Raw genomic sequence first — 12,318 nt, 5'->3', positions numbered from 1 at the left:
TTAAGACGGCCCTGGCTGTAGTGCAGTGGTGCAATCTCAGGTCACAGCAACCTCCGTCTCCCAGATTCAAGTGATTTTCCTACCTCAGCCTCCTGAGTAGCTGGGATTATAGGCACGTACCACCACGCCCTGCTAAATTTTGTATTTTCAGTGGAGCTCGGGTTTCACCATGTTGGCCAGGATGGTCTCAAACTCCTGAACTCAGGTGATCCACCCAGCTCAGCCTCCCAAAGTGCTGGGATTACAGGCATGAGCCACCGAGCCCAGCCCCCTATGACACTATTTTTATTATTAGTCCCTGGGGAGCGCTCAAACTGTGGTTGATCTTTCCATTTTTCTTAAACTGTCATGCATATTTTTGTTTGTATGTTGGAGAGAATGAACCTTCTTTTCTAGATGTGGTTAATTCTTCTTGTATGAAAATGGTGCTTCATAAACAGTTCAGGGGCTGGGCATGGTGGCTCACGTCTGTAATCCCAGAACTTTGGGAGGCTGAGGTGGGAGGATTGCTTGAGTCCAGGAGTTTGAGATTGGCCTGGGCAACATAGTGAGATCCCACTTCCACAAAAAATAAAAGTATTAGCCAGGCATGGTGATGCATGCCTGTAGTCCCAGCTACTCAGGAGGCTGAGATGGGAGGATTGCTTGAGGCTGGGAGGTTGAGGATGCAGAGATTTATGATCACACCATTGCACTCCAGCCCAGGCAACAGAGCAACATCCTGTCTCAAAAAAAAAAAAAAAAAAAAAAGGAAATTAAAAAAAAGAAATAGTTCAGGGATGTGATCAGGGCACCTATCTGGGCTTAGAGATAATACTCTGCATGGGAAAACTAATGAACTTCATCTGAAGGACGGGATTATTCATTTTATCAGAAGGTGAGCTACTTCCTCAGGTCATGCACCACCATCTCACCAGTCAGCTGTGGGTGAGGTGCAGTGGGATACTGGAGCTGGCATACAGTGACTCAAGAGAGCCTGCTGTGACCATCTCTTTCAGCTCTGCTTTCAGTGATGTCATATCAACAGCTTGAAAGCAGCCACGGAAATCAGCAAATGCTACAAATCTCTCTGTGTCTAATTGGGCAGCAGAAGGAATAAGGACTTTTATACTTGTTCCAAGAAAGACCAAGCTGGAACAAGTATAAATTCATTTCCTTATAGGCAGAGATAAAATGGCAACCATGCACATAGAGCAGGCCAAGAGGTGGGAATATGAGCAGTCAGAGAACTAATGTTTGCAGCCACTCTCTGCCAGGCAAGGCCCTCTATATCCAAAATCCAGACACGTGCCGAGAAGTCTCACTAAAACTCAGATGTTGCTGCTGGCAGAAACAGAAACCTGTATCTTGAAAACCTATTTTAGGTTGCTGTATCTTATTTCCTCTCCTTTTTATTCTTCCCTAACATCATTAAAGTCTTTCTCGAAAATGCCAGCTAAGTGAGAATAAAGCAGAGATGGTCAGTACTTTAAAGGCAGAACAGCACTGCAACATATATTAATTACGCTGAATATATCACAGTTTATTCACATGTTAGGAACTCAGCTTGATCTGTCCACCCAAACAAAAAGCTGAGATGAAGTGCACTCAGACCCATAAGACAAGCTCCCCTCCAACACAGGGACCCCAGACATGTTAGACAACGGCTGATTTCCTTCTGAGGTCGCCTACAGATGAGCTAAAAAAGAATGGGTTGAATTTGAGGGCAGTACTGGAGACATGGCAAAACTAGACAGGCATACTGATGCTGTTAAAGAAACTGGAAAGAAAAGAAACAATTCACTGAATTTAGTAACGATTCAGCACTCAGTGAACTACAGCTCATTACAGTTGATATAATAACAGCTACCTTCTACTCTGTGCTAGGCACTACTCTACGTGTTTCACAGGTATTAACTCTTTTTTTTTTTTTTTTTTTTGAGAGGGAGTTTTTCACTCTTGTTGACCAAGCCGGGGTGCAATGGTGTGATCTTGGCTCACTGCAACCTCCGCCTCCTGGGTTCAAGCGATTCTCCTGCCTCAGCCTCCCGAGTAGCTGGGATTACAGGTGTGTGCCACCACGCCTGGCTAATTTTTTGTATTTTTAGTAGAAATGGGGTTTCATCGTGTTAGCTAGGCTGATCTCAAACTCCTGACCTCAGATGATCCGCCTGCCTCAGCCTCCCAAAGTGCTGGGATTACAGGCATGAGCCACCTCACCTGACTGTATCAACTCATTTCATCTTCACAACAGCTCCATAAGATGGTAATTAGTATCCCTCTTTTAAGGATGAGGAAACTGAGGCACAGATAAGTAAACTAACTTGCCCAAGGTTATATAGCCAGTAAGAGGCAAAGTTGAGACTAATGGGGATTTTAGAGGGAAAACTGATTGAGAAGACAGGCCAGGCGTAGTGGCTCACACCTATAATCCCAGAGCTTTGGGAGGCTGAGATGGGAAGATCACTTGAGCCCAGGAGCTCAAGACCAGATTGGGTTTACATAGTAAGACTGCTTTTCTACAAAAAATTTAAAAATTAGCCAGACATGGTAGCATGTGCCTGTAGTGCCTGCTAATCAGGAGGCTGGAGTGGGAGGATCATTTGAGCCCAGGAATTCAAGGCTGCAGTGAGCTATGATTGTGCCACTGCACTCCAGCCTGGGCAACACAGCAAGACCTCATCTGTTTTTTAAAAAAAAAAAGAGACAGAGAGAGAGAAGACAAAGAATTTGCCTTAAATACACTGCATTTGAGATGACGGTCAGATATCCAAGTGGAAATGAGAGAGGATTGGCTAAGAAGACAGGACTTCACAGAAGTTGTAAAAAACAGTTGTGTTCTTGAAGGGAGAGAGATGAGAGAGGGGCAAGGACACCACACTGAAACTACAGGGTTGCTTACCTTTAAGGAGCAGAGGGGAGAATAAGTGCCAATAGAAGGAAAGACCAAAGCTAGGTAGTAGGGTAAACATGGCTTCTTTTTTTTTCTTTTTTTTGAGATAGTTTCACTCTTGTTGCCCAGGTTGGAGTGCAATGGCGTGATCTCGGCTCACCGCAACCTCCGCCTCCTAGGTTCAAGTGATTCTCCTGCCTCAGCCTCCCTAGTAGCTGGGATTACAGGCATGCACCACCACACCCAGCTAATTTTGTATTTTTAGTAGAGACAGGGTTTCTCCATGTTGGTCAGGCTGGTCTCGAACTCCCGACCTCAGGTGATCCACCCGTCTCAGCCTCCCAGAGTGCTGGGATTACAGGTGTGAGCCACCACGCCCGGCCATCTATAATGACATGTTTTACTAGTTCAGAGGTAGACAATCTGTAAAAATTAAACTTCACCAAGTTAGAACACCACTACACTGTACAGCACCTAGCCCTGAGTCTTACATTGTAGATACTAAACAGATGTTGTTGAATGAATGAATGAATGAATGAACTGTAGGACATTTCTAAGATATTAACTTACCTTATATATCTCCAAATCTGTTGGAAAGATCACAAACTTTACAGTTAACTGGTGTTTTACACGGTCTTTGGCAAATGTTAAAACTTCATCAAACAAAATCTCTGCTGCTGTTTCCTTCTTTATTTCCATGTTTCCAGTCCCAAGGGCAGGAAAGGAAATGGAAGTTATATTTTGCTCAATGCATTTTTCCAAACACTCCTTCATTGCATGTTTTAATATCTGTAGGAAAACACAATTTTAAGATGAGCATTTGAGTCAAGAACAAGATTCCACTTACCCCTTGATCCTGCCCATATTTTACAATGTCCACCTCCACTCTCCCTCAGGGTTCGTGTCCCTGCCTCCTCACATGACAGGAAAGGTCCCACTCCAGAGGGAACCCACTATGGCTATAAGGTTAGGTGGTGAGAAACTGAAGCAATAGAGTGGCCATCTTGTGCTATTCAGGACATGTGGGCACTAGAATTTCTCCCAGTTTATGTAGCCTTGCCCATTCCCCCAGGTCAGAGAGCCAACCATCAGTTTACCCCATTCACCTACCCCTTCCAGGTCAACGTAAAGAGGATTGAATTTTCATAAAGGATATCGAGATTAAAATAAGAAAGCAGCACTTATTCAACGTCATTAAGATCTATCATGTAATTCCTCTTGGAGAAATGCTAACATTTTTGGCAGATTTAAACTTCTACCAACTGTTAACATCAAAATAATACAGGAATGTTGCCCATGGAAGGACTTTGGAACACTGAGGGATAGAGGGAGACTAGAGGACCAATTTGGGATTAGAGAGCTCTCAAGAAGGAACCAGAAATGGTGAAGAAGAAAGATAGACAAAGGCAGAGAAGGGGATTAAGTTTCCCTCTTTTCACCATCTGAGTGGGTTCCTCCTATTCTTTAATGACTATTTTATTTTATTTTATTTATTTTATTTTATTTTATTTATTTTTTGAGACAGAGTCTCACTCTGTCGTCCAGGCTAGAGTGCAGTGGCGCGATCTCGGCTCACTGCGACCTCTGCCTCCTGAGTTCATTAATGCTTGTATTTTATGTGCCTCAGTGGAGAGTGGGCTAGACAGCCAGGCTCCACTGCAGGCACGGTGGAAGAGACCTCAGGTAACAGATTTGACTGGAATGATGCTGGAGGGGGAACCCCAGCTGCTCCAGGAATATAACACATGGAGGGACATGAGAGGGTGAATCCCTTGCCTACTTAGGAAAAGGCTGAAGAGGTCACTGGGTATGTTGGGGTGAACCAGTGTTCAGACTGAGGGAGTACTAGTTTCGGTGTCTATCTGTAGTATGCCTACTTAAAATTTAGCCATGGGTTAGGCAACATTTTAAACTTCTTTGTTGTTTAGTTTGTTTGTTGTTTGAGACAGTCTCTGTCACCCAGACTAGAGTGCAGCAGTGTGATCACAGCTCACTGCAGCCTCAATCTCCTGGGCTCAAGTGATCCTCCTACCTCAGCCTCCTGAGTAGCTGGGACTACAGGTGTGCACCACCACACCTGGCTAATTGGCTTTTTTTTTTTTTTTTTGGTAGAAATGGAAGTCTTGCTATGTTGCTCAGGCTGGTCTCAAACTCCTAGGCTCAAGTGATCCTCCCACTTTGGTCTCCCAAAGCACTGGATTCACAGGCATGAGGCACTGCGCCAGACCTAAATCAAACTTCTTAAGATAACTTATGGCAACTGTACCTGTTCAGTATTTCTGGTATTCACAGGTGTGCTAAAAAATGAGGACTATACCACTTGACAAAATATTTCATGAATGTAATGAAATGATGGAAATCTGTTAAAAAAAAAAAAAAAAGACTATATAGACTATGAAGCTAAATAAAGACACACTTATTTTAAACTTACCTGAAGTTTAGGAAATTCTAAATGCCACAGTACATGGTATATATATTGGCAGGACAAGTTAAATCCTCTTGTGACCCGTACCAACTGGGACTGTTGAAACTGTTTAGCCTTTGTGGCAAGAAATTCCAACCGCATTTCAGCTCCTGCTTGTTGTAGAATTGACTTTGCCACAGGTCCAACTGTAATATCACGTGGGTCTACAGAATTAACAATTACATCTGCCTGAAAAGGGAAGAAAGGGTAGGATTCATTGTTAAATTTCTTCTTCTTAAATGAATAATTTAAATTTTACTTCCCTGAACAGCNGACCCGTACCAACTGGGACTGTTGAAACTGTTTAGCCTTTGTGGCAAGAAATTCCAACCGCATTTCAGCTCCTGCTTGTTGTAGAATTGACTTTGCCACAGGTCCAACTGTAATATCACGTGGGTCTACAGAATTAACAATTACATCTGCCTGAAAAGGGAAGAAAGGGTAGGATTCATTGTTAAATTTCTTCTTCTTAAATGAATAATTTAAATTTTACTTCCCTGAACAGCTTCAAAAGAGTTTTTGAAGACCCTAATTTCTAAAAAATTTCATTATTAATATATAGAAACTCGTATTTCCAAAGAGCGATTATTTGATTGCCATGAATGAAGCTGAATTACGTAATTCAGAAATTACGAACATGTACGGATGATATAATTTTCTTTTTTTCTTTTTTTTAATTTTAAATTTTTTTTTTTGAGATGGAGTCTCACTCTGTCACCCAGGCTGGAGTGCAGTGGCGCGGTCTCGGCTCACTGCAAGCTCCACCTCCCCCGGGTTCACGCCATTCTCCTGCCTCAGCCTCCCGAGTAGCTGGGACTACAGGCGCCCGCCACCAGGCCCGGCTAATTTTTTGTGTTTTTAGTAGAGACGGGGTTTCACTGTATTAGCCAGGATGTTCTCGATCTCCTGACCTCGTGATCCACCCGCCTTGGCCTCCCAAAGTGCTGGGATTACAGGCGTGAGCCACTGCGCCCGGCCCGGCTGATATAATTTTCATTGCAAACGTCTATTTGCCCCTTGCTGGATTACACTTCCCAGATGGCTAGATTCGGAGTATTCCCTGTGATTTGCTTTAAGCTCTGTGAATAAATGGTTTCATCTCTGCCTGACCACCATGACTTTTTGCTATTTCATCGTGGGTTTTTGTTTTGTCTCATTTTAAATAGGAAATAAAATTTCTTGGGAAATTTCCATCTCCTAATGTTTTTATGGTTTAAAGTATAACAAACTTAACATGGTTGAAGAAACTCCAAATGGGACAAAAAGGTATTCAATGAAAAGTAGGCCCTCTTCTTGGTCAGGTCCCCAGACCTCCTACTCACCCACCCATCCTATGTGCAACCAAGTTCTTCATCTCTCTCTTCAGAAACAGACTGTACATATACATGAGCTGTACTTTAGACAATATCATCTCCTAGTTAACCCTCAGAGCTGTGCTAAAAATGATAGTGTCCTTCCTTCCCCCATGCCCAAATTCCCCTAATCATTCTACTGACTCTGGCTCCCTTTCAGGGTAACTCAGGTACTTCTTCACTGATGTTAATTAATGCTTCATTTCGAAAGCACAATTAGAATTTGCAATTTGGGGGCACCAACACCCTTTAAAAATTGTAATGTTCCTAATGTTGCTGGCAATAAATACACACTAAAAAATTCAGTTAAAGGGATAAGTTAGTCAACTAGAATGCTTCCATTTTAATTTTAAATTTGTGTGTTAATGACTTCTCAAATATTTCATTTCATGAACTCCCCTAGTCTTCTCTCTAATTGTCTTATAGGCAATAAGTGTTTGTTTGTTTGTTTGTTTGTTTTGCCAATGTCTAAGTCTATTTGATTGTGGTCACAGGAATCTTAAGTGTGACATCACTGATCCAGAAGAAAAAAAAAGAATATAGCCTTATATTCATTCTCACCCTCTGTTGTGGTGCCTTCTCCCTCCTACCCCCTCCACTTATTTATCATTAATTTGCTGAACCCTTAGATGCATGCCCAGACCAGGCCTTGGGGCTATAGGGCTGAACACGCCAAGATCTCCATCTTTAAGGTGCTCTCCGTCTAGCAGGGGAGCTGCACTAACTCAGAAATACCTAGGTTCACCACTACCTTGACTCCTTCCCTCTCCCTGTTAGCATCCTCGCCTTTGTGCCCAGTGACCCCCAGCTAAACGCTTAGTTGCACCTTGTATTCTCCACAGCCCCTGGCAGAGTTATATTCTGTGTATAAACACACAGACTATGACTTAGAGCTCCTCCCGTGTCTCCTGACTCTAGTCAAGCCCATTATTTTCTGTCAATTCCTCTGCATCTCTCTGATCAAGTCACTCTGACCACCCAGAAAGCTTCCCCTCCTGCCAATTATAACCATTGAAACTTGAGATCAGATTCAAAACTCATACCTTCTGAAGCAATCTTTCCTGGTCCACTATACTCCACTCTTGTCACAAATTTACATACTCTTAAGTATTATTTTTGTTTACTATTGATAGGTTGCTTCAGAAATGTTGAGATCGTTTTTCTCCCCAGAGAGATCTTTCAAATAAAGAATATTTTTACAGTGAAGAATATAATTGACTTTAGGTTCCTTGGGATCAAAGATTATTCTAATTCCTCAGGGTGCCTAAGATAATAGCAATAGCAATAATAATGATAAATACTTATTACATATCAAGCACTACTCTAAGCATTTTATGTGTGTTGATCCCAGCTCTAAGATATAAATGCTATTATTATCCTCATTGTACAAATGAGGAAACTGAAGAACTAAAGATAAAGTAACTTGCTTTGGGTTACCCAGTTAAAAAAATAGCAAAGCTGGTATTCAAATCCAGATGGCCTGGCCCTGAATGCTATATTATTATTATTTTTTTTTAGAGACAAAGTCAAAGTCTTGCTCTGTTGCCCTGGCAGGAATCACTGCAGCCTTGAATTCATGGGCTCAACTGAGCCTCCTGCCTTAGCCTCCCAAAGTAGTTGGGACTACAGATGTGCATCAACATGCCCTGAAAAATTTTTTTTTTTTTTTGAGAGACAGGGTCTTGCTACGTTCCTCAGGCTGGTCTTGAACATCTGGGATCAAGTGATCCTCCTGTCTTGACCTCCCAAAGTGCTGGGATTACAGGCATGAGTCACCATGACCAGCCTATTGTAAAAAAACTTAAAATAAAAATTTTTAAAGAGATGGGGTCTGGCTATGTTTCCTAGGCTGGCCTCCAACTCCTGGGCTCAAATGGTCCTCTAACCTCAGGTTCTCAAGTAGCTGGGTTACAGGCATGTACCACTGCACCTGGCTCATATTCTTAATCCAAACAAGATGGTTTCTACGTAGTGTTGTGTAGTGTATACTTAAAAATTATTTAACTTTCAAGGATCACCTGTGCCAGTTCGAGAGAATAGAAACAAAGACTTACCGTCTGTCGTTCAATGTGGCCCTGGACAATCTGGAGGGTCAGGTTGTTTATGACCATTGCATTGAAAGAAGGGGTGGTTTCTTGTCCCAGCTCACTCGTCCCTAGGATTAATTCTGAAGCAGCTTTAAAGGCAGCAACAGTAGGGTCTTCATTGCTCACCAGGTGAATTTCTTTCAAATTACTCATCATTGGCTTCCTTTGCAAATGAACCCAGATAGTCTCTACAATAGTCTCTGTACACAAATTCAGAGGGAACTGAAAAATCCCAGAGCTCAAGGCTGGAATTGCTACTGTCTTAATGTGAGTATTTCCATAGAAGACATAATCCAGAATACTTACAATGGCCCTCTCCAACTTTCTAATACATCCCTGTGTATCCGATTCCATCCACCGAGGCCCAACAGCATGGATGATCTCTTTGCAGGGAAGCCTCCCTGCTCCCGTGACAGCTATCCCACCAGTTGATACTTTACCACGTGTGGCAACCAACTGTTTGCTTTCTTCTTGGATTTCAAATCCACCAGCTTTCACCAGGGCCAGGGCCAGGCCTCCCCCATGTAGAAGATCTTCATTGGCTGCATTCACCACAGCATCAACAGCATGTGTGGTGAGGTCATCTTTCCAGACTGATAACTCTATCCTCGGAGTCAGCATTTTTCTGAACACTTGCAGAGATTTGCTGTTGCCTTCCTGAACTGGAGAGACCACGGTAGAGATACAGCCAAACTTATTCTGGAGGACTTCACACAGCTGACGCTCATTATTTTTAAAAATTTTGAAGTCATTGTGGTTAATGGGAATTCGTGAACTATACTTTTCTCGAACAGCATCAGTTCCTGGAAAAGAAGAGAAGATTAAAAAAAAAAAATCACAGTTTGAAAGGTTGTAATCCCACTTCATACCAGGAGACTGTGTTTCCTATGTGCAAAAGAGAGATGAACTTCATCTATTGTCCTTCGTGATTCTTCTTCTCAACTAGACATATAATCAGACTAAGAACATCTAAGAGTTTTCAATGGGTCACCCATAAAGTGCATACTCTTGTGCCTGACATATATTAAGTACTCCATAAGTGGTAGCTACCACGATGCAGTGATGATGATAGGAAAACTATGTATATGGGGGCCATGAATTTTTAAAAATATATATAAAAGTGGAGAGCTTAGAAAGACCCATGCTTATGGCACAGGTATTGGAAGGGACTTAATTATGAGCCAAAACAGGTGGAGGTTTTATAACTTTTTTGCTTTTGTCAGCATCTAAGTTTGTGTTTTCTTAAGAGCAGACCCTGAGACAAAGATTTGAATGTAAGTAGTTTATTTGGGAGGTGATCCTAGGAAATACTAGGGCCTTGGGGTGGGGAGGGCAGGGTGTGAAAGTAAGACAAATGAACAAAGCACGTGTAACTAGGCAGATGGAACTTAACTCCACTGGGAAACAGTGTAGATCTTGTGCCTCAGGGTTATATCACTGGTGGGGTAGTAACCACAGGAGCTGGGATATTTATCCAACTTCTTTTTTTTTTTTTTTGAGACAGGGTCTCACTGTGTTGCTCAGGCTGCAGTGTAGCGATGCAATCTTGGCTTACTGCAACCTCTGCCTCCTATGCTCAAGCCATCCTCCCACCTCAGCCTCCTGAATAGCTGGGACTACAGGCTCACAGCCTCCCACACCATCGTGTCCAGCTAATTTCTGTATTTTTTTGTAGAGATGGGGTTTCGCCATATTGCCTAGGCTGGTCTCAAACTCCTGATTTCAAGCAATCTGCCCACCTGGGCCTACAAAAGTGCTCCAAAAGATTCAAGCAATCTGCCCACCTGGGTGACTCCAAAAAGGCAACCATGCCTGGCCTACCCGACTTCTATTGGTCATTGATTGAGGCAGTTACCTGGTGAGTAGGAGTAGGGAAGACATTGGACCAGCCAATGAGTGGAGCATTGATAATGTCTACTTCAGTTCAGTAAATAATTCTTTATGATATTCTAGTCTGGCACAATTTTGGTGAAATTAAAACTAATTGACTAAAAATTATTTACTGTATGTGGCAGACAAGAAGATGTGCTACTCAGATCTCCCTGCAATTGGCTATGAAGTGGGAAATACAGTTACTGACAGCCTCCAGCTGCTAGCCCCTCAGGGTTCATCTCAGCTTTCAGCCAACGTCATGCTATTCTCAGGGTAGCCTCCATCAGTAGCTGAGCAAGGCCATTTATGCACAACGTGGGACACCTCTAACAGTCAATCTCAGGCTTGCAGAGACTGTCAGGTTCTTATTACAGTCTGATGGTTAGTCTGCTTAGTCTGGCTTCCTCTCTTTACCTTTCACAGTGAATTTTTTGCACTCCTAATTCCATCTCAAATTCTGCTTCCCGGAGGACCCAGCTTGGGACACCACCATATTTCATGGTGTCTAAGACATTGTTGTTACAATGCCTCTGAGAAAGGAAAAAAAATTTTAACTAAACTGGGGCATACCATCAATTGTTAAAAGATATACTACCTTATTTCAGTAATGTTAAAATGTGAAAAAAATGTGCATGCTAAAATAGATAAAATGTGACAATTACTTTTATTTTGCGTCAACTCCCATTTCTAATCTGAGTCTCCTAGAAAGACCTCTTGTGGCCTCAAATACCCAAACAAAGCCGGAATTGAGTAGTAAGGCCCTATTGGCCTGAGCTTTGGTTGAAAATCTTTAATGGGGCACCCCTGGAATTAGGCAAGAACTATTTAGCTTGCATAGCACTCGTTGAGCAAGGAGACAATCAGCTGGCCACCCCATCTGGCCAATTTCAGCTGTAGGCTCCCGTTAAAAGAGTCTCACATTTATGGGCAAAGGAGAGGAATGGTGGGGCCCTGAGAGATCATGCCTGCTGGTGCCACACCAACTCTGAAGCATGTGTGGGGGTCCCCACAAGGATCTGCAGTCACGCACCTGAGCACCTGTAGGGGAAACATTCTCCTTATGTATTCCCCTTTCTCCACTGAGGAAAGATCTGAGCAAAGACTTTCTGAAACAAGAGTGAGAGTGAGGTAATCCTACCTGATTTTTTATTGTAAGCTGCTGCTCCGGCAACCTGTGAAAAATGAGAATGGCTTTCTTAAAAAATGGAAGTGCAATGACTACAGCTTACTGATAACAAATACACCCTAGTAAACACAATGCAATGGAAATCCTGCTCAAAGCAATGCGTTTGGGAGGGAGGGGAGCATGTGTTTTTAAATATCTGCATGTCTGAAACACTTAAAATACTAAATGTGCCAGCAAACATTGCCCTATGCCATTTCCCTAGAGGCCAATGCATTTCTTTTTTTAAATTTAATTTTTACTGGTTTTTGAGACAAGGTTTCACTCTGTCACCAAGGCTGGAGTGCAGTGGTGCAATCACAGTTCACTGCAGCCTTGAACTCCTGGGCTCAAGCGATCCTCCCATCTCAGTCTCCTGAATAGCTGGGACTACAGGCATGCACCACCATGCCCAGCTAATTGTTTTTACATTTTTAGAGATGAGCAGAGTCTTGCTATGTTGCCCAGGCTGGTCTTGAACTACTGGCTTCAAGTGATCCTCCTGGCCT

General features: G+C 42.7%; 1 protein-coding gene across 1 annotated transcript in view; it reads right to left on the bottom strand.

The window, feature by feature from the left end:
• Nucleotides 1-12,318, bottom strand: part of PARP9 (poly(ADP-ribose) polymerase family member 9) — a 25,250-nt gene that overhangs the window by 7,949 nt on the left and 4,983 nt on the right. The window contains exons 3-7 of the mRNA XM_017858196.1: nucleotides 11,786-11,819; nucleotides 8,743-9,578; nucleotides 5,660-5,759; nucleotides 5,304-5,425; nucleotides 3,443-3,661 (exon numbers count right to left, since the gene is read on the bottom strand). Of these exons, the coding sequence (XP_017713685.1) occupies nucleotides 3,443-3,661; nucleotides 5,304-5,425; nucleotides 5,660-5,759; nucleotides 8,743-9,578; nucleotides 11,786-11,819 (1,311 nt within the window). The remainder of the gene's footprint in view (nucleotides 1-3,442; nucleotides 3,662-5,303; nucleotides 5,426-5,659; nucleotides 5,760-8,742; nucleotides 9,579-11,785; nucleotides 11,820-12,318) is intronic.

This window comes from Rhinopithecus bieti, unplaced genomic scaffold, assembly GCF_001698545.2.
Source record: "Rhinopithecus bieti isolate Rb0 unplaced genomic scaffold, ASM169854v2 scaffold_48450, whole genome shotgun sequence".
In the NCBI taxonomy this organism is placed as follows: domain Eukaryota; kingdom Metazoa; phylum Chordata; class Mammalia; order Primates; family Cercopithecidae; genus Rhinopithecus; species Rhinopithecus bieti.
Note: the sequence above shows the minus strand (reverse complement) of the source record. Positions and strands in the feature narration are given on the sequence as shown.